At 37.7% G+C, this 22106-nt stretch overlaps 2 protein-coding genes and 1 pseudogene across 2 annotated transcripts; 1 reads left to right on the top strand and 2 right to left on the bottom strand.

The window, feature by feature from the left end:
- Positions 1 to 3376: 3376 nt before the first annotated feature.
- Positions 3377 to 10930, bottom strand: LOC114540198 (protein NDRG3-like). The gene is made up of 4 exons (XM_028560471.1): positions 10278 to 10930; positions 5860 to 6111; positions 4889 to 5069; positions 3377 to 4204 (listed from the first exon to the last, which is right to left on the bottom strand). Exons 1-4 carry the CDS (start codon positions 10899 to 10901, stop codon positions 4131 to 4133), a joined length of 1131 nt encoding a protein of 376 aa, XP_028416272.1. The 5' UTR covers positions 10902 to 10930; the 3' UTR covers positions 3377 to 4130.
- Positions 10931 to 15717: 4787 nt separating this feature from the next.
- On the bottom strand, positions 15718 to 17944 carry LOC114540209. The gene is made up of 2 exons (XM_028560479.1): positions 16375 to 17944; positions 15718 to 16137 (listed from the first exon to the last, which is right to left on the bottom strand). Exons 1-2 carry the CDS (start codon positions 17623 to 17625, stop codon positions 15718 to 15720), a joined length of 1671 nt encoding a protein of 556 aa, XP_028416280.1. The 5' UTR covers positions 17626 to 17944.
- Positions 17945 to 19049: 1105 nt separating this feature from the next.
- LOC114540208 lies at positions 19050 to 20332 on the top strand (annotated as a pseudogene).
- Positions 20333 to 22106: the final 1774 nt, after the last annotated feature.

Raw genomic sequence — 22106 nt, 5'->3', positions numbered from 1 at the left:
TACTGACAAGAAGAGAGGTCTGGAATACTGTCGAGCAGAAGTACCTTCCCAGCGGAGGAAAGGCCAAATTTTACCAGTACATCCTCGATAGGGTAAGTTACTTTATTAATTATTTATATTGCCTTCATTATTCTATTCTGACCCAGGCTTCGTGCGACGGCGAGTAGAAACTAGACATGACTGTAATTGCCTACAAATGTTTCATCTTCTTTGAACGTGTGGAAAATGCAATAGTAAACACGCATATACGCATACTGTATTGTCACAATCGTTGTTTGTACAGATTTCCGAAATGTCACAAAAATGGCGCTCGCGATATGTCAGTGTTGTCTTTTTCGCGCACATGGTTAACATTTACGCCTTAAAAGAGATAATTTCAAAACCTCACAAGATTTGTGAAACGCTTATTTAAAAATATATCATTTCATTTAAAATATAATTAATCATTACTTGCCAATAAATATAAACAGCCAAATCATGGAATAAAGTAACAAACAATGAAAAAAGAAAGTTAAACATGAGCAGAGGTGACAATGATATAAATTTGCAATAATGCAATTTTTTCTTTAAATATTAAAAACAGGTTGATATGATGAGTGAGAGCATGTTACCGGAGGTTCGTTTGAATGCAGGCTTGGGTGATCCTACTGTGCCATATTATACCAACGTGCCTGAGTCAGCAAATGCTCTCATTAAGCGCTCTGTTGGGTTCAAGCAAAACGAGATTGCTGACTTTTGTCGTGAGATGAGTATTTTGTTGGTACGGCAGAAGGAAGATGTCGAATCTGCCATAATCAATAAAGGCCCCTACCGGTTAACGTCAGATTTTATTAGCTTCGAGTTGACAGCCAAAGAATGGTTTGCTATGAGCGTAGAGAATAGAGATGCGTATCATAAAAAGTTTCACGCCGCAGGAATGTCACAACAATCAACGAGTAAAAGCATTCCATCACCACTCAGTACCAGTGTTAACAACACATCTTTGGGACAATCAAAAATTGTCCAACTTTCCGCCGACCTTACAACCTCCACTATACCTTCTTTGCCACAAGCCGTTTTGGATTCCATCGCCGATAAAGCTCTAAAACTCTTGAACAAGGAAGGTTCGATCGTTGTCGCACCTGGGGCATCTGACAAAACCGCGTTTTTAGTAGAAAGCAACACGTCAAAAAAACCGCATTACGTCCCATTATCCAAGAATGGCAAAGTAACATGCGATGATTGCCCGGGCTGGAAATCGGCCAAGATTTGCGCTCATTCAGTGGCCGCAGCGGAGACGGCAGGGGCAACAGTACGTTATCTGAAGTGGCATCGCGAAAAAGGCCCTTCTTCAATGAATGTGACCGCTTACGTCACGTTCGATAGTAACAGTGGGACTGGACGAAAGGGTGGGAAAGCGTCAACTGCGCGAAGAAAGGGTGGCAGAACAGGTAACCAAGCCAAGGCGACAGAAATCGTCGTTGATCGACCATTCAACAGCTTTTCAAATGCAGCATCTCTATGTAAGAATGTTCCAACAACAGCCCAAGTCCAGTCGGTACAAGCTCCACAAGCATGGATTGTCCAGCAAAATCCACAACAAGCGCGAAGTCTTTCCACAACTGTCCAAGTGCAACCATCACAACCTTTGCGACCATTGACAGGTATGTTCCACCATGCAACGCCAAATCCAACTCAAGCGCAGACTACCACATCAACTACGCAAGTGCCATCGATACAAGTCCTTCAAGGATCTACATGTGGCCCTAAACTACCAAATCCAAGAATAGGCGAATTCGTCATCTATTTGTTACAATTTTGCCACCCTATTGTCCGTTCCTGCCATGGCTGTTCTCAACCTTTAAAGCCTGGTGGTTATATTGGCACCCCGCCGTACGATTTGGTCATTGTGTCCAGAATGAATAGAGCATATCGTGTTTCACCGAATAGCGAATTGTCCTTTCGAGAGGGCAACGTCTATTTCCACGTTCATAAGGATTGTATCGTAGCAAGACAACCTTACTTCCATCCAGAAATTACCTCTGTTCCACGCTGGCTTGTCCAATACCTAAAACCAGAACATTTTCAAGCTTTATCAACATTTGGAATCCACATTCCGTGATTCTCTTCATCCCAGGGAGTAAACCTTATTAGCATTTTGGATCTTTAATGTTACTATTGTAGTTTGTATATAAAGGTAAACTTGCACCAGACACAAATACTTAAATTTCATTTTTTTGCCTTAGCGAACCTTTGGGTTACAGGGAATTCATGAACATGATGAATTTTATATTAGTTTTAAAACAATAGTTCATCGGGTCTAATTCCCGCGATAATTTTTAGCTGAGAAATATTTTGGAAATTTTCTCAAGTATAATATGATTAAATGTTTCGCGTTAAAATTATCACGCAAATTTGGACTGCCTATGGTCTCACGATCAGAATCGCCACTTTTGTTTTTACTGAGGCGATTAGTGCAACAGGTTACACGCGGCCATTTGCTCAGGCTATGCTACTATACCTCCAGTATATGGAACTTGAGATGCAATTTAAATATGTTACAAGTAGAAGTAGAAATAGAAGTAGAAAATATCGTAAGTTAAAAAGCGAACTCACCTGCTTTAACGAATGTTCTGCGAGCAAACTCACGCAAAGCATTAGTTCACAACTTGCCGTCTTATTACGTATTTTTATCATCATTAATGCCTTGACTGACATCTGTCCATTTCTGGCGAACTCGCTCGAAAGAACCAGACATCGATGGACAGAAATGCCTTTACAAATCCGCTGATTCTCTTGCACGAAATCGAAAACAGGCGCGACACATCCGCATTTTTCCATCCGCGTTTTATCCCCTCATCCGCATTTTCCCATCCGCGTTTTATCCCCTCATCCGCATTTTCCCATCCGCGTTTTATCCCCTCATCCGCATTTTCCCATCCGCGTTTTATCCCCTCATCCGCATTTTCCCATCCGCGTTTTATCCCCTCATCCGCATTTTTCCATCCGCGTTTTATCCCCTCATCCGCATTTTTCCATCCGCGTTTTATCCCCTCATCCGCATTTTTCCATCCGCATTTTATCCCCTCATCCGCATTTTCCCATCCGCATTTTCCCATCCGCATCCGCCATCCGCAATCCGTATCCGCATTTTATCCCTACCCCACTGAGTTAAATAATTGCGAAAGACAGTGGAGATTCCTATCCTTCCCACGCTTCTGGATCGATATTTCCACACACAATTTCCTTGAGTGCAGACAATACAATAACCTATATCGTAAAATGCCATAGCTTATTTCTGCTCAGGCTTAAGCTTAAGGTTATATTTCAAACGGCAAACGGTAGGCGAGGATTTTATGTCATCCAGACTATAAACGCAGTCCTTTTTTAAGGACTCCAGGCACAATCAATGTTTTCACATGAAAAATAAATTATTAAACGAAGAATCAAAAAATTGGAAACATACATTTTTTTCTATAGGCGGTTTAAAGGCGAAAGGTTGAAACAAATAGGGTCTACTATTATTTCAACACGTAAACAAACCCGTGAATTAGTTCACGCTTCATAAATGAGCGCAAACAGTCGTGACTGTTTGATTACTGCTTATTATCTAAACAGCATCACAATTCTTAAACATTGGGCAATTGAACTCTTTTTTCAGACGTTAAATCATTCGCGAAACATTTTTGTGCTCTCTCAAAACATTTTATACGAAGTATATTAACTTGTTATATTTGTAATTTCCCGTATATGTAAAAATTGTTAAAAGAGACAAGCTTGGCCTATAGAGATTAATTATAAATAACCTTATGGTACAGTATATATCCAGGCTACTTATACTATAAATGTTACATTCAACTCATTTTCGTAGACGTAGAATAAGAAATTAACAGAAAAACAACTTTGTCGAGATTGTTTAAGTTTATCGCATGCATTGTGCGGAAAACCACTATTATACTCTCCCATTTTCCCGGGTAATTTCTGACCAGTAAACAACATTACTGAGATACGACCCACCACTGAGTTACTTTTCTGTCAATTTTCTACTCTGTGACATCTCCAACAACCATTTCGAATTAAATTCTAAAATCATTGTACACAACCATATATAGGACATGTATCTACGTAGAATATTGTCCTTATACGCATATTTAGACTCCTATTGGTCCTTGATGGTCCCTTGGATCGTACGGCCTCTGTGGTTTCAATGGCACTAAACTTGGCACTAAAGATAAAGATGCATCTAATTAACAATTAACCGCCGCATGCGACGCGAATATCGCTGAATTAGAGCCGAGACGAAGTGATAGTATAGCTATAATTACAAAGGTAGTTAATAAAAAACAATCTTTTGCAGAAAATCATTTTTACTAACTTAAGGTAATAATCACATCAAAATTTTTTCGGTCGTTTTTTTCCCGCTGCCATGAAAAGTGATCAAATGTCAAAATGTTTATGCATAATTATGGAATAGTCGAAAATAGAATAGCCTCAGCCGGATGTATGTATGACATAACAGATAAGATTTATGTCGTAAGTACATGACATAACCGAATCGCGAGGAACGAGTTTTCTATAGAAACGTAGCTAATAATTAGTAGTTTTTTATGACGGTTTTTTTATAACTTGAATTCCTCCCGGAGAAAGGTTGAAGACTTTCCTTTAGAGAAGCCCTTCGCCACTGGAATATAGTCGGCCAAGGAAATATATTAAACTAACAAATTAGCTTCAAAGTTTTATTAGATATAATGTACGGAAAATAAAGAAAATGCGTTTTTCGTTTCGCCTGCAACCGCTTAAAGTTTTCCGCATTATATACGAACATACCTATATAAACAATGATATACAATGAAACAATAGAATAAGCAAATAAATAACTTTCGGATTAAATGCCATCTGGTAGTCTTACCATATCCCAAGCCTTGGAGAAACAATCTGAATGCGCCAGCCATCTTGGCTGGTTGCTCCTCCAGCGGAGTTCCACCGCAGTCACTGACCTCCATCAAAGATGAACAGGTCGGATCCATATGAGAATTTGTTAATAACACCTCTTCGAGATGAGGAGAATAATCGCCAGCGACCAGTAAGACCTTAGGAAATAAGAAATCACCATATAAAATCATATAAAATCCTTTCAACGTAAATTACTAACGAGTATATGATCTATACGCGAAGGAGGTAATACGATAACATCAGAACATTGTTCACTAGCTAGGGCTTGCACTGTCTGCGATTGGGTCAATCTTATTATTGAGACCTTAATTGTCTATAACCTGTGCATACGAAAACGTTGATTATAGGCAGGTGTTGACTAAATCAGGGATGTTCACGTGGCATCCGTGATCCGTCATTATACAGTGGCGTAACTAGAACGATAATTGGGGGGGGGGGTGGGGCTTTAAATATTCATATATCCAGTTCTGAATATATGACTATTCATCCCCCCCCCTACTTACGCCCCTGCCGCGGTTTCACCTTAGCGGTTTCACGTTGCCGTTGTTGCAAATTTGACGTTTATTTAGCAGTCATTCACCTATACCTTGTTAGAACGATTCAAAATTGGAATATCCAATATGTCTGCTAGGAATGTTTATACGTGAAACGAGACACTATTGATTGCACCGACAAAACGCTAGGTAAATGAACTACGTGAAAATACATCCAGCGCCAGCGTATAAAACCCTGAACCTTAACGATCTCAGGCTAGTTCTATAAAAAATAGCGGGCTTTTCCCCTAGTGGACTGTTTCATAGCTAGAAGCCATAAACAGTGAAACACCAATTGCACGGAAAAGCTTAAAACCCGTATTTTTGTTATTGTTATACATCATGGATCATAAACTATAAATACAAATCGTGAAATGGTGCATGAATTTCAAACCTGGCATTTCAATGAAGGGATATTCGATGCTTCGCCTGGCAAAGGTCGTCTCATGTTGATTTCACTTCGCCTACTGAAGGACTCCACAAACAAACCAAGATTGAAATTATTGAAAGCCGTCTCCAGGCTCTTGCGGTAGGACGCGACCAAGTCACGATTTTCCTCTGTCGATCTTTTACCAAAATGATGCCAAACAAGGTAGTCTTCTGTGAATGCTGTCATGCCTTTACTTTTCAGCTGATGAGAAGATATCTATTAAATAGCAGGCAAATTGATCACATTTTGGCGAAAGATCTTAAATCTCGATGGCAAACGGGCCAAGTTAACCAAGAATTCACTGTCAATATACGGATAAAAATTGATCGTTTTTGAACCAATTGAATTGATATTGCATTTTACCTCCTGTTTGTCGGCTAAATAGATGGAAACAGTGGTGCTAAAATAGGGCAGTGGGGCCAAGCCTATAAAAGGGCAGGGGTGACCCCTTTCTAGTTTCATTTCAGTAAGAGTACTTCGGCGAGCAAAAATATTTTTCCGTTTATGGAACATCATAGAGAACTTTATCAGTGACAACTACGAGGTATTGTCATTTTCGCGCCAAACTTAGTGCTGCTTAGGGCGGATTTTCTTAGCCGTAATTGCCCTAAACATGTTACGTTGGTTTATGTGTTAAAGTAATGCTACCCGTATAAAGGCCATGTTACACGGTGCAATTTTTCTTGCAACTTGCAATGCAATTCCACTTTTACGAGATGTTAATTAGTGAAGAGTCTTCAAAATGTTAAGTGTAAGAAACACCATGGAATGTAATAAGGACAAAAGTTTGGTGGTTGCCAAATTTACATCTCTCAAAAGAAGAATTGCATTGCAAGTCGCAGGAAAAATGCACTGTGTAACAGGGCCTTAAGGCAACTGCGACTGGCAAGTGTTGGTTGCGTGATATTCCCGTCATATTACGTCATTGCTTTCATGCCCTTCGCTATGCGACCTATCCCGCCAATGTTTTAGTTTTATCCCTTAACAAATGTGATGGCGTGTGCATGATTTAAGAATTTGAGAGCACGAAAACTAACTCTAGTTGTACTTTTGGTAGTTTACGTACTCTGTACCGTAGCTGGAGCCTCTTATTATTGCCAAAATTTCCAAACGCCTACCTCGACGCCTACGGTGACAGAAACATGAATTCACGACATCTGCCCGTGTTTTCCAAACAGGCAAATATTTTACGAACAACCTACTTGTGAGGCCGGGCTTAAGTTTTCATATGACGACGATTTATTGTCTGCAATCAATCAAACATTGTCACCGACAATTGGAGTATTGGACACGCCAACGCCGGCGTTATTTGAAAACCAGGCTTAATTGTAAGGGGAAACACAGCCTAATATCTCAAAATATCCGTATGGAGAATTCGCATTGACAAACACCTTTTATATCCTTGTTGACTTTGAATGTCCCATAAAATACGAATGATGTTTGAAATATTCATTTAATATATTTTAAACGAATTCTTCAGGCAGCTGCTAAAAATTGAAATGACATGTTGATATTTATATATCAGCATCATGAGGTATTGGCCTTTCTACAATCAAGTAGCATTTAAAGCAGTATGGAATATTTTTTAAAAAATAACTTTATAAACACGCTAATTCGCATCCGTTCTTTAATATAACCTCGTTTATTAAGGAAGGCAGTTCACCTGTTGTCTTCAACAACATGTCAATTGGATATATATTATATAAAATAAGGCAATACGACAGTTTCCTTGACTTAGTGTCTGTGGTTTTATAGCGAGGATGTATAAAAATCTTCACATAAATTGCTATTTTTGGTATACAGTCAACTGAATTTACATATTGTTATGCGCTTCGCGATTATATTATATTGTTTATTCATTTTCCGTTTTCGTATCAATGACAACGGATATTGAATATTCCATAGAAAGCCAATATAAAACTTAATACATTTCACTCAAAAACATTGCTAGTTCATTCCCACGTAAGCAGAGTGCAACAGAAGAAGAAATTCATATACTTTCTTTTTCTGGCATTATTTGAAACACAAAACATGCAGGGCCACCTATAGAACCAAATAGCTAAAACTGTATATATGCATAAGACACTGAAAACTACTGTCTGAACATAGTGTACTTAAATGCTTGTGATCATAAAATAAACTTACTGTAAAAATGATCAATCGCCATTTTTTGCGGTTATTTTAGTTCATAGAGCATTAAATAAATAAAGGATATTAAAATAGCAAACAATTGCAATAACTATCTCACTGCCTGCTTATAACCAATGAGAATTGCACAAATAGCAACAGCAGAGCTTCGGGCATTTTGCACAGTCATGTTGCACGCCCACTGAGCTAACAGAGCTAGCCTTGTCGCTGGGTAGTAAACAACAAATATAAAAACCTAACCAAAATTAGTTGCAAAAATTCTAATACAAATAAATTATCAGCTTCATCCGCATCTGAAATCTAGCCTGTCTTATGCACCTTGAAGTCCATAAGAAACACTGGAGGTCTCCCATCATTAGCCTTCTTAGCCCTGAGATAAATCACCCAACATATCCTCCCTTGTTTTAGAAGCCCTGTCCAACCTCACCCACTGAATACAAACTTGGTTCAAATCCTTCCCAATTTTTGCACCTGTAAGGATAGTTCTATGTTTCTAATCTTTCAGCTAAGGGGTAAACATTTGTTTAATAAGACCAGGTTGCAAGTGTAGGTACAGTGTAGGTTTGTCAAAACCTCAGTGTCAACTAAACTTTTGGATAAATGACAGATCTTACAATATATTATTATTTTCATTTCAATGTACATAACACTGTCAACAGTAACCTTGGCACATATTGAATTCTTACTTAAACAAAAGTTCATACTATTTGTTAAATGACATTTTAAAACATAATAGTCTTCTTTATAAGTTTGCTTTAAGGAAGAAATATCCAATGCAGGCAAAATACCTGTATATCATACATGCACAAGCAATTGAGAGCAAATGAAAGTTAAATTAAAGGCTTCAGCCTTACCAGAAAATGTACATGTCTGTCAGTGTTTAAACACTTCTACTGCAGAACCTAAAGCATTTAGTCTAGAGATATAAATTCTACACAGTGGTGATCGAGAGCCTGAGTCCAGTCAATAATTTTTCTTAAATTACGATAATTAACAATAAATGATATCTTGTAAGACGGATATTGGACATGTTCATTTGAACTTGCTTAGATATAGTAATGCCTCCCATTGATTTCTGGTTAATTCTCATCAGATATTGAAGTTTAATAAGAAGTGCTTTTTCTGAACCAAAGATGGCAAAGAGAGGGCCAACAATAATGGAATGTCTCAAAAAAATGAGAGAAATTGAGATTTACGGTTATATGTGTGAAACGAAAAGTTGGAAACGTTTTGTGAAATCTATGGCCCGAGGCATTACTATCATAAAATACGCAAGTTCAAATCAACATATCCAATCTCCAACTCACAAGATATCATTTATTGCAAATTATCGTAATATAAGAAAAATTATCGACTGGACTCAGACTTTTGATCACCACTGTATGTCATATAAATAACACACTTTCACTAACACTAAATATAACACTTTCACATGGTAGTTTGCATGCATATTCATCTTACTGACTGTGTATGCGAATCCAGAATAATATTCATTGTGTATAACAGTTGCTTTGAAAGTGAAAAACCTGCACATAAATTTATGTTTCTTATTCAACTTTGTACCACGGTATTTTAAAATTCAAGATGGTTTGATCTGTCCAAACTCGCTTCAATTTCTTTCTATTGTCAATTGGATGCAGTTTTTATAGAAAGTAATATGCCCCATTTAAACTTTCTTAATACTTTTGATCTGTTTTACAATTCACTGCATCTAAAATGCATTGAATACAAATATACAATGGATGCATGATCAGAAAAGTGAAATACTCTATTATCTTTTGCCTCTAAGAGATTTAACAAAAGCAACTTTTGTTCTGGCCTTAGAAGCTAGGTTACTTATGAAGGAAAGTTAAACTAAATTGAGAACATTAAGAACCAAGAATTTAGCTCTCAATGGAACTTTGCCAGTATATGCACAACCAACTGACACTAAATCACAGGCCCTAATAACCACCAATGCCTATTAATTAAAACCGAACAGAATAAAAGCAGTGTAGTTTGGAGTTGGAAATTAAGTTGAAATAAATAAAATACTCTCGATGGCATAGAAAAAAAGTTAAATCGCTTCAAGCCTTCAATGGATCTATTCTGTATCAACATTAAAATATTCCTATTTGTCAACATTTAATTGATATTACTACCAATGTATCATGGTCAGTTCTGATATCAGTTGGTTGTTCGATTTCAAACCGGATTAAATTAGTTGGTATATATTGAACAGTGTATCACGGTACCTTCTCGTAGCCCCATTCGACCCAGCCACTTTTCCCCGAGAAGCAATTGATAAGCATCAAACCGTCGACCAATTTCGGATATTTCAAGCCATATCGACAAAGAATGCTAGCTCCAGCGCCAATGCCCAGTCCCACGAAAGATTTCAATTTAAAATGCGCCACTACGTCCGAGATCATTTCGGCCAGGTCGTCCATGGTGGGATACTGAAATGTTTCGGGAAATTGTGAGGCCCCTTCTTGCTGGCCTGGCGCGTCAATATGATAGATTGTGAAATACTGCAATATGGGCGCCATTTCGCCGCAGTTGAGAAAGCTCTGAAAGGCAGAGACATGATTCTGTCCGATATCGTGAAATGTTATTATGGCCGGTTTGCCTTCGGTACCATGTAATGTCACATGTATTTTGCCGTGGTTTGTGTCGACTTCAGCCTTGCGAATGAAAGCTTTCTCTTCGGGCGAATGGAAATTCTGCCCGTCGCCTTGGTCAAGGAGTTTGATATTCTGCAACTGTAGTTCTTCCATCGAATTTTCGTCCTCTTGCCTTGCGACTTCGATATAACCAACTCGGACGAAGTTCGATGCGGTTGGCTGATCTGATCGGTAAATTTCCGCTTTCGCCAACATATTAATAAACAACTTTCCTAAGTTAATATTTAAATTTTGGCGAGAGGAGTTGAAGTGCTGCAATACCACCTGACACCATGTATGATGTAATTCGCGATTCGAACCGTCTCGCGTGGATCCCACGTGAATATTGTTCGGTCGGAGGATAATATCACAGTTTAATAAGGTGGCTGCTAGAATTTGCGCAATGAGAGACAGACGAGCAGCAAATATTAATTTATATTATTCGTCTGTGTCTCAGGGCAATCTCGATCGTGATTTAGCTAAGTTGCTTATGATTTAGCTAGCTGGACTAGAAATACATGCATGCAGCACACCTCGCCATTTCCAACCAATAAAATAATTCCTGGGCCTTAAATATCAGGCGCCATTGTGGAAGTCTGTAGGAAGCGATATGATGCAATTATGACATATTAAATGTGTCTCTAATACTCACCTGATTTTTCTTGTATAAGGCCTGTTTCCACTAAATATAGTCTTTATTCTTTTATAAAATGTCGCAATGGTACGCATAAGCTAAGGTGTATTTCTATTTATGTAATCTGACTTTTTATTATAATATGTATTCATATTAAGGTGGTTCCCTACAGTTTTAAGAATATTGAAAACTTTTGGTTTTGATTTAAAATTTTAGCACGAGATTTCTTGGTAAGGAAAAGAAATTTCCCAGATATATTAACCAACATTCTAACAGTCAGAAATTGCCGATAAGCATGACGTCATTACCGTTGTTATGGTAACAATGGCGATTCAATATGGCCGCCATTTTGCCTATTAACGCATTTTACTCGAAAACAAGTTCGGTTACCCCAATTTTTTATTTTATAAAAAGTTTTCTTACAAAAAAATGGAAAATTTGAGCAAGTTTAAAAAAATTCAATAGAGCCAAAAAATCTCTATAACGAAAAATCACGTTTTTTAATTTTTAATAAATTTGGCTGTATAGAATTTTTTTTAACTGGTTCAAATTTTCAATTTTTTTGTAAGAAAACGTTTCATAAAATAAAAAATTGGGGTAACCGAACTTGTTTTCGAGTAAAATGCGTCAATAGGTAAAATGTCGGCCATATTGAATCGCTATTGTTACCATAACAACGGTAATGACGTCATGCTTATGGGCAATTTCTGACTGTTAGAATGTTGGTTTATATATTTGGGAAATTTCTTTTCCTTAGCAAGAAATCTCGTGCTAAAATTTTAAATCAAAACCACAAGTTTTCAATATTTTAAAAAATTGTAGGGAGCCACCTGTAACGTATTGTTAATATGCAATATCTAATGTTAGGCTAACTTTTAAGGTCCGAACATCATAATACACAATTAAACTAAAGTGAAGTGCACTGAAAAAAATTGCGGCGCCTGCGATGATATGTCAGCAGTTAATTTAAGGAAAGGGATACTTTATGTGAAGCAACACAATAGTGGCCTACTGTGGTAAAATAATCATCTGTAGTTACCGTACGTATTCCATATATGGCAGTGATTGCACAATATATATTTATTATGCAAGAGCAAATACATGACGCTCAGTGTTGCCAAGTTCGGGATTTTATCCCGAGATCTCGGGATTTTTTGAAGCAGTTGGGATTTTTTTGGGATTTATTTCTCAAATGGTAATCTCGGGATTTTTTTAGGGATTTTTGGGAGAGGGAAGTTTGGAATTTGGGAAAAAATGTTTTCGTTAAATTGATAAATAAACATATTAAAAATCCAAGGTATTGAAATAATATATAGCGTAAATTAATACTTGCGGCAAAAACGTTACTTAAAGTCACTCAATAAAGACTATTTGTACAATCGGTTATGCAGAGAAGTACCGCTTTATAAACGCACACTGAGCGGACCTGGTACTAGGGTGCGCCAAAGCTGAGGACTGGGGTCGAAATTAGAATCTCGGGATTTTAGGGGGAATCTCGGGATATTTCAGGCGGTTACTTGGGATTTTTACAAAATTACAGTTGGCAACACTGATGACGCTGAACAACAAATACATGACGCTGAAGAGCAAATACATGACGCGTGCTTGGTCTTGGGTCCAAGCTTCCCACTTCGCGGATGTACAAGATGGCGGCTAAAGGCATGGAGTTTTGTTTAGTTTGGTGACTAAAACCTTTGTATGTTTGTGTATATTCAATATATATGACAAGATATTTATAATCTTAAAGGTAGGAACGGCTTAGAACCAAATCTGTATTATATTTATTGTACTGATTGAAAAATAAATATTGCATTACTAATTTTTATTAGGCTAGTCAACTTCAGCAAATGCAATAGCAAAATATTTGGTTTCAAACACAAAAGCTTTTAGTAGTTTATTACTGAGTAATCTACAGTGTGAAGCTGTCTATAAGATTTAATATCCTTTGATATTTCTTACTGCAAATCCATCCTGGACTAAAATCCATTAAATAGAAGAGACGTATTTTATTATACAGTGCTGGAGCGATTGCAGAATACCCCGCAATTTTTCAAGCCACGCTTTTTAAATATCACGGATACGTGGATACGCAGTCGTTTAAGATTTTAAAGAACGATGCATACAGTTGGTTTAAAGAGATCAGGTTCTCAAGCTAGATGAGGCTTTATTTTTTAGTGGATACGCGGATACGTGGATAAGCAGTCGTTTAAGATTTTAAAGAACGAGGCATACAGTTAGTTTAAAGAGATCAGATTCTCAAGCTAGATGAGGCTTTATTTTTTAGTGGATACGCGGATACGTGGATACGCAGTCGTTTAAGATTTTAAAGAACGATGCATACAGTTTGTTTACAGAGATCAGAGTCTCAAGCTAGAGGTAGCTTTATTTTTTAGTGGATACGCGGATACGTGGATACGCAGTCGTTTAAGATTTTAAAGAACGAGGCATACAGTTAGTTTTAAGAGATCAGATTCTCAAGCTAGATGAGGCTTTATTTTTTAGTGGATACGCGGATACGTGGATACGCAGTCGTTTAAGATTTTAAAGAACGAGGCATACAGTTAGTTTAAAGAGATCAGATTCTCAAGCTAGATGAGGCTTTATTTTTTAGTGGATACGCGGATACGTGGATACGCAGTCGTTTAAGATTTTAAAGAACGATGCATACAGTTAGTTTAAAGAGATCAGATTCTCAAGCTAGAGGTAGCTTTATTTTTAGTGGATACGCGGATACGTGGATACGCAGTCGTTTAAGATTTTAAAGAACGATGCATACAGTTTTTTTAAGAGATCAGGTTCTCAAGCTAGATGAGGCTTTATTTTTTAGTGGATACGCGGATACGTGGATACGCAGTCGTTTAAGATTTTAAAGAACGATGCATACAGTTAGTTTAAAGAGATCAGATTCTCAAGCTAGATGAGGCTTTATTTTTTAGTGGATACGCGGATACGTGGATACGCAGTCGTTTAAGATTTTAAAGAACGATGCATACAGTTTGTTTTAAGAGATCAGGTTCTCAAGCTAGATGAGGCTTTATTTTTTAGTGGATACGCGGATACGTGGATACGCAGTCGTTTAAGATTTTAAAGAACGATGCATACAGTTAGTTTAAAGAGATCAGATTCTCAAGCTAGATGAGGCTTTATTTTTTAGTGGATACGCGGATACGTGGATACGCAGTCGTTTAAGATTTTAAAGAACGATGCATACAGTTAGTTTTAAGAGATCAGATTCTCAAGCTAGATGAGGCTTTATTTTTTAGTGGATACGCGGATACGTGGATACGCAGTCGTTTAAGATTTTAAAGAACGAGGCATACAGTTAGTTTAAAGAGATCAGATTCTCAAGCTAGATGAGGCTTTATTTTTTAGTGGATACGCGGATACGTGGATACGCAGTCGTTTAAGATTTTAAAGAACGATGCATACAGTTAGTTTAAAGAGATCAGATTCTCAAGCTAGAGGTAGCTTTATTTTTTAGTGGATACGCGGATACGTGGATACGCAGTCGTTTAAGATTTTAAAGAACGATGCATACAGTTTGTTTTAAGAGATCAGGTTCTCAAGCTAGATGAGGCTTTATTTTTTAGTGGATACGCGGATACGTGGATACGCAGTCGTTTAAGATTTTAAAGAACGATGCATACAGTTAGTTTAAAGAGATCAGATTCTCAAGCTAGAGGTAGTTTTATTTTTTAGTGGATACGCGGATACGTGGATACGCAGTCGTTTAAGATTTTAAAGAACGATGCATACAGTTAGTTTAAAGAGATCAGGTTCTCAAGCTAGATGAGGCTTTATTTTTTAGTGGATACGCGGATACGTGGATACGCAGTCGTTTAAGATTTTAAAGAACGATGCATACAGTTAGTTTAAAGAGATCAGATTCTCAAGCTAGAGGTCAGTTTTATTTTTTAGTGGATACGCGGATACGTGGATACGCAGTCGTTTAAGATTTTAAAGAACGAGGCATAAGTTAATAAGACAGGAGAAATGTATGATGTAAGATAAATGTAGGTGTTAGTTTTGTGAGGATGGATTTTTTGAATTGTGACAGCTATTCGAAAAAATAGTTTTATTCAGTTGACATTAACTTCAATAAATATGTTTTCTTGGACGGCAGTGATCGCAAGCATGCATGAAGTGGCTCTATTCAAATGACTGATAACTGAAATAGATTAGAATAATGAGTAGCCGATAATTTTGTTATAAATAATAGCAATTCAACAAATTGTTCATCAACCAATTTAAAATGTTTAATGTAATAATATAATATCAGGTCAAGGTGACAACAAGTAACTGACGAATATATGTAATGAAAATATTTTTAATGTTTCTAACTAGCTAAAAAATTTATGTTAATGTCTTAGCACACATCTATGCGCACATTTTCCAAATCTACATGTTCAGTTGTTCCTCGGTCAAAATGTTTTGTTGGCGAAGCAATCTACGTATGCTTGGCGATATAGCCTTGTGACATGGTCGATGGTAGCTGTTTTCGTATTCTTCTCTTTTGCACAAAATTTCACTGGGCCATTCTTCGAATTGATTTGGTGCTTTCTTGACAAACAGACTCGCCGTTTTTGATGACCTAGCAACTCTGACATTAATGGTGTGGCCATAATCTTCCTTTAGCTGCTCTGTCGCATTAACGAATTCTTCGTTCGATATTCCCCTAGTCAAACGGGGGCCGCTTTGAACGAAAGCCCTGTACGTAACAACAGGGCCTGGAAATATCAATATTCCCGACTTAATGTTCCCCGCGTTCGGCTGTGGTCTTTCTTCATCACAGGTGTCATTAGTTATGGACTTGATGAACTGAAACGTTTTAAAAAACAGCAATTTTGCATTTGAGATTATTGTTAAACAGTGCAGTTATAGATATCGGAAGGTTAAACATATAACCTATATAGGGAGTTTTGGAAGGGAACGGTCGCTATATATCTGTCCATCAATTTATATACATAAATATATTATGATTAGTGTAGAGACGATAATCGCAAGATATGTTATGAAAGCCGTATGAAAATTTTGTGGGCACAATATGTTACTAACCTCACACAGCATGTGTTTTTGATTCTCAACATGATCCACGTACAATTTCGCTTTCTCGAACGTCTCTTTAGGTATGGTCGTAGGGATTGTTGACATGTCTTCTTGAGCGGCTAAGGCACATTCCATAGCATGTTGTAAAACATGGAGGGTTGCGGCCATTCTCGGTAACAGGTCCAATTTCTTAGACTTGGGAGGTGTTGTTTCGCCGTCGGCAATGGCATCGTTGATGTCACTGATGAAGGCATCCCGTTCGTTTCTCATCGCGTCTTCAGCCTCGTCATCAAACGTGTATTTAACAACATTATCCGTATGAAACTGGGTGATCAAGCGATAAATGTTGTCAAAGTCGTCAATACACTCGGTGGATAGGTATTGAAGCGATTGTTCAATTTCTTTTGATTTTGGGCACCGTGCGCTTGGAACCGAAATCAAAAAGCGATCCAGTAATCCTTGACCTTTGTCCATCTTGGCAATAAGTTTTGCAGCGTTAGGCATTTGAGTTGAACCAAGGATGGAAAAGGGTGTGTTTGCGTCGATCTCTCTCGTATTTTCAGTCGCATAATGAAACGAAATTCGTTCGCCCGAGAAAAGTTTGCACAGCACCATAGCGTCTCCTGAACAGGTTTCCTCGTCCGATTTCAAGAGTTTATTTAAAACATCAGAAACCTCAGGAGAAACGATAAATCCAGTCCCGTGAACGGAGAGATGTTTGATCAAACCGGAGGAAGTTGTTCGGTCAAGAAGGCCGTTTTTAACGTCGTCTCGCAGGACACTTTGAAGTGGCTTGATACAGCCATGTTCAATAGCAGGAGATTTCCCGGTGCCAGGGTAGCCGACGAATATCGTGTAAAGGCTTGTGGATTGATCGCGATTCACTGTTGAAACGGTAACTTTTGCTCTGCTCAATAGGTAGGAGACAGTGGCAAGGATCGTCGGTAGGAGATAGCCGAGGCAGCTGTTGACACTTGTGGCCTTATGGATCAGGAAAGTGATTATATTATCCGGCATGATTCTGGAGTAATCGAAGGTACAGTCGGACAATCTTTTCTGAAGACGGGACCATGTCTTTTCATGCTGACGTCCGATTTTCGTGATGGGATTCGAGGTTGCCATTTCGATTTTCTGATATCGCGGGTAGAGTTCGGTTGTAAAAACAAAGTGACCAAACACGTCTTGCTTGCGCATTTTATGTGCATGGAGCGGCACCGTCATGGTGTAGTATAACGGTGTAATGTTCCACCTAAGCGGCATCGGTGTTTGACAGATTATGAGTAATTAGCGTCGCTAAGAAAAATAGACTTTTCAGCCACACACAGCATTAAGAAATATTGTTACTCGAAATTGAACGTTGTGTTGTAACATTGTTAATCATAATTAAGAAAAACGTGAATAGACATATATAGTGTATTGAATTTAATGGGATAACTGCATGTGAAGAGCCACACAAGAGGTGTGAAATGCATCTCAATGCGTTCATCGTTATTTGCGTAATCGTTTGAAAATGAACGATTACGCTAAGTGTAAGAAAAACGCATCAATTTGAAGGGGCTATTAAAAAAACATCAATGAAAACGAATATATGTCGGGCAAACATTCAAAAACGGAAACGTTTGAAGACACTTACTTCAGCCGCGGCTGCATGGTATTAACACCTGGGGGCGGCAAATCGGCAATAGCGGCTGAAGGCGCGGATGAAGAATTTTGTCAAGTTTGAGAAACATGATAATTCCTTTGTGTTTAATTTTGATGCAACACTATGATGACATAATATCGCAGATGAATATAGTAATAGTATAATTAAAAATGATATTTTTGTGAGTTTGCACGGTGACATTAATAAGTAAATTAGCCTGTATAGGTGTTAACGTTTGAAGACAATTACTTCAGCCGCGGCTGGCCTGGTATTAACACCTGGGGGCGGCAAATCGGCAATAGCGGCTGAAGGCGCGGATGAAGAATTTTGTCAAGTTTGAGAAACATGATAATTCCTTTGTGTTTAATTTTGATGCAACACTATGATGACATAATATCGCAGATGAATAGTAATAGTATAATTAAAAATGATATTCTTGTGAGTTTGCAAAATAAGTAAATTAGCTTGTATAGGTACACCACGTAAATACTGCAAAGCTTTGAGTCCGTTAAACCGGGCCTTCATCATTTGGGCTTCCTATTACACTGATGAGGGCTTTGCAGTATTTAACACTTACGTGGTGTAGCTACCGGCTTATTTAGTAATTAATAATACTTGAATGACGGTCTGCAGAGACAAGCTGAAAAATGCAAGTTACATTGAAAAGAGAAAATCTAAGCTATATTAGAACAATGCATATAGTTTAAAATACAATTGATATAGACGACGTTAAATAATCACAAAGTGTCCCACTTCTTGTAACAATAGGGTAAGCAACTATTGCAAATCGATGGAATGGAATTGTTAAAAAGTGGTTATATGTGCGCTTCTTTTATACGCATGAAATAAAAATTTGACCGGTGTGACGATTTTGGCCGCTTAATGGTTTGAGATGATACGTTTTATCCGGGTCAACCATAACTCCTTAATTGTTTGTTTACTTTGACCCTACTCTAAACCTATCTAATTAACCACACGCATTGGGGTTTCTGCAATCATGTCTAGTTTTAGTGAAAAAGAAAAATACGAGCGACTTAATAATGAGAAATTACGCAAATTTAACGAAACTGATTGATCAGAGCATGGTAGGTGTAGTGCATCAGTTGTAAACGGATACCTTGTAAACTGACGCTTTAAATTTTGATAACTTGCATTTTGAAAGCATTCGGACGCCAAACTCGAAGCGAAACGACAACATTTAGATCAAGCAGCGAAAAAATTAAGCACATCCATGGATAAGGCAATACAAGTGTGTGCAAGAAGGCAGAAAACGAATAGAACGAGTTCACAATCACAGACCGAGTGGACTACGTTTGCAAAACAAGATGCTGCTACACAACACCTTGGCGAGGGCAAAAGCTACGAGAAATACCGGGAAAACAAAACAAATAATAAGTGGACTTATGACCGTCTCAAAGAAGAAATCTTGTGTAATAAGGATAAACTGATTGGCTGGCTTATGGATGAGAAGTTAATAGCCGGGAGTCGAAAATGCGGACATTGCAATGAGATGATGAAATTAGTAAACGCAAATGACAGATCGGACGGTTTAAAGTGGGAATGCAGGAGGCAAATTGACGGGAAGCGACACAGGGTTGAAATGTCGATTCGAAAAGACAGTTGGTTCGAGGAAAGCAACCTGACCCTTGCAGAAATTGTGAAATTAACATACTGGTGGTGCAGAGGGGTAAGCCAGGAGAACATTCGGCACGAAGTCAACATAAGCGAACATACGGCAGTAGATTGGGATAGCTTTTGCCGAGAGATTTGCGAAGTCACACTTCTAGAGAGAGAAGAAAAGATCGGCGGACCAGGAAAGACTGTTCAAATCGACGAAAGCAAGTTTGGAAAAGAAAATACCATCGAGGACATAAAGTTGAAGGGCAATGGGTATTTGGGGGAATCGAAGAAGAATCTCGAAGAAGTTTTATGGTAGCCGTTGAGAAACGTGACGAGGAGACCTTGTTGCCATTAATAAAGCGTCACATAGCCGAAGGTAGCACGATAGTCTCAGACTGCTGGAAAGCGTATGTGAACCTGAAGAAGCATGGATATGTTCATAAGTGTGTTAATCACTCAAAAGAGTTTGTTAACACTGATGGCGATCATACAAACAAGATAGAAGGTCATTGGCGACAAGCAAAGACAAAGATGCCTGACTTTGGCACACGAAAATACATGTTTTCGTCCCACTTGGCAGAGTTCTTGTGGCGTTATGAACACAAAGGAAGTGACCTATTTTTAAGATTTCTTGTAGACGTTAAAAAAAAAGTGTATCCATACTGTAATTATGTAAATAGTACTATAATGTTTGAAAATATATAATGTCATTATTCCCCTTCTATAACAAGTATATTATGCATATATTCTGAATAAAAAAATCGCTAATTGAAATAACAGTTAGTTATGAGAATATCTAAAATTTGTGCACGTGCATGCATGACTACAGACATTGTAGATTCAAAGAGATTTTGATTTTGCTTCAGTATATAGTTTCTATTTAAAACTAGTGAAAGTTTAGATTTTTCATACTGATACTGAAGCTTATATGCAAATTTCCGCAAACCGTTTGTGATCACGATCATTTATAAATTTAAGACTGCGAATATAAAAGTAGGTATTAGTTTAAGTGGAAACGCGGATACGTTGATACGCAGTCGGTTAATATTTTAAAGAACGAGGCATATGATAGTAAGGGCATAAGAAATACATGACGTAATATAAATGTATGCATTAGTTTATGTGGATACGCGGATACGTGTGGTATGCGGTCGTTTGTAATTTGAGGAACAGGCAAGTGGAGAAGTTTCGGTTGATGTGATTGCCACTTCTGTGAACGTGTTAATTAAATGATCCCGCTTCACAAACAAAGTATTTGAATTAACGACCTGGAAGTTTTTCAAACTTTTTTAAGTAGATTTAGTGAAATGGATTTTGATATTTTCAAGTTCAAAGACTTCGTGGGCGCCGCGACAGCGAAGGCAATATCAGAGAGAAGACATACTCTACTGAAGCTTATAGACGGCGATATTTTCTATTCGCTGGCTTTGTGGCCGCAAGACATGAAATTAATATTTTGGAAAAAACCTATTTGCGACGTGGAATGTTTTAAGTTATTACTGTTTCTTGTGGGAAATGGGTGTCCACCTTGTTTCGCTGCAGAATGGATAATGACATCGTGTTATTGGGAGCAAAACAAGACCGTTCGCCGGCTTAATCAAATTAAGTGGATTTTATTTCAGTGGACTAGCCATTCGAAGAAATGGTTTTATTTTGACATGAATTTTAATAAATACGTTTTCTTGGATGGCAGTGACCGCGCATTGCAGGCATGAAATAACTGTATTGAAATGAATGATAAACATAATTTATTGATATCCTTACTGTTTTTTCTGGAATAGATTGGAATAGTGAGTAGCCAATAATTTACAAAACTGACAGTGTTACAATTTAATATATTTTATACTACCTCATAATTTGGTATTATTATATGAAGTTAAGACTAGAAAGCGCATATTATATACATAGAAACTTTAATATTGTTATTGTCTTGTGATGATCATTCACAATTTGTTTATCTGTTGACATTCCCCAAGTTTTACTAGGAATCGGCATGCTCGACCGAGCGTCTTTGATTTAAGGTCGATGAACTTTAGAATATTAACCGACTGCGTATCCACGTATCCGTGTATCCACTTAAACTAATACCTACATTTATATTACGTCATGTATTTCTTATGCTGTATTACCGCGTCCCTTAAAAAATTGCGGGGTATTCTGCTACATTTGCATAAACTTATGCAGTAAATGTTTTAGTTCTATATATCTGTGGAAGAATGAAGTACCCATCATAAAAAAACGAGTTACCGCTGACCTATTCATTGCTTTACAATTTTCGACTGCGTATCCGCGTATCCAGTGAAATAGTGGCTACATCATTTCCATGACTAGTGGACGGGTATTCTGCAATTTAGCCACAGTGCTATATGAAATAGTTGGGCTATTACCTTATCTGCACAGCTGGTATACTACTCTAAAGAAATTCAAGAACACCGTTATTTAAGATAGAGCTAGAGGAATATTAGTTTAAAAGAATGTC

This window comes from Dendronephthya gigantea, unplaced genomic scaffold (assembly GCF_004324835.1).
Source record: "Dendronephthya gigantea isolate DGI-Jeju-01 unplaced genomic scaffold, DenGig_1.0 000224F, whole genome shotgun sequence".
Taxonomy (NCBI): Eukaryota; Metazoa; Cnidaria; class Anthozoa; order Malacalcyonacea; family Nephtheidae; genus Dendronephthya; species Dendronephthya gigantea.
Note: the sequence above shows the minus strand (reverse complement) of the source record. Positions and strands in the feature narration are given on the sequence as shown.

Excerpts from the sequence above, each read along its gene's own strand:
- LOC114540209 (XM_028560479.1), bottom strand. The coding sequence starts at position 17,625 with ATGCCGCTTAGGTGGAACATTACACCGTTATACTACACCATGACGGTG. Across the intron at positions 16,138-16,374 it reads AAAAACACATGCTGTGTGAG|TTCATCAAGTCCATAACTAA; the intron begins GTTAGTAACATA and ends AAAACGTTTCAG.
- LOC114540198 (XM_028560471.1), bottom strand. The coding sequence starts at position 10,901 with ATGTTGGCGAAAGCGGAAATTTACCGATCAGATCAGCCAACCGCATCG. Across the intron at positions 6,112-10,277 it reads TCGAATGGGGCTACGAGAAG|ATATCTTCTCATCAGCTGAA; the intron begins GTACCGTGATAC and ends GCTATTTAATAG. Across the intron at positions 5,070-5,859 it reads TCCCTTCATTGAAATGCCAG|GTCTTACTGGTCGCTGGCGA; the intron begins GTTTGAAATTCA and ends TTATTTCCTAAG.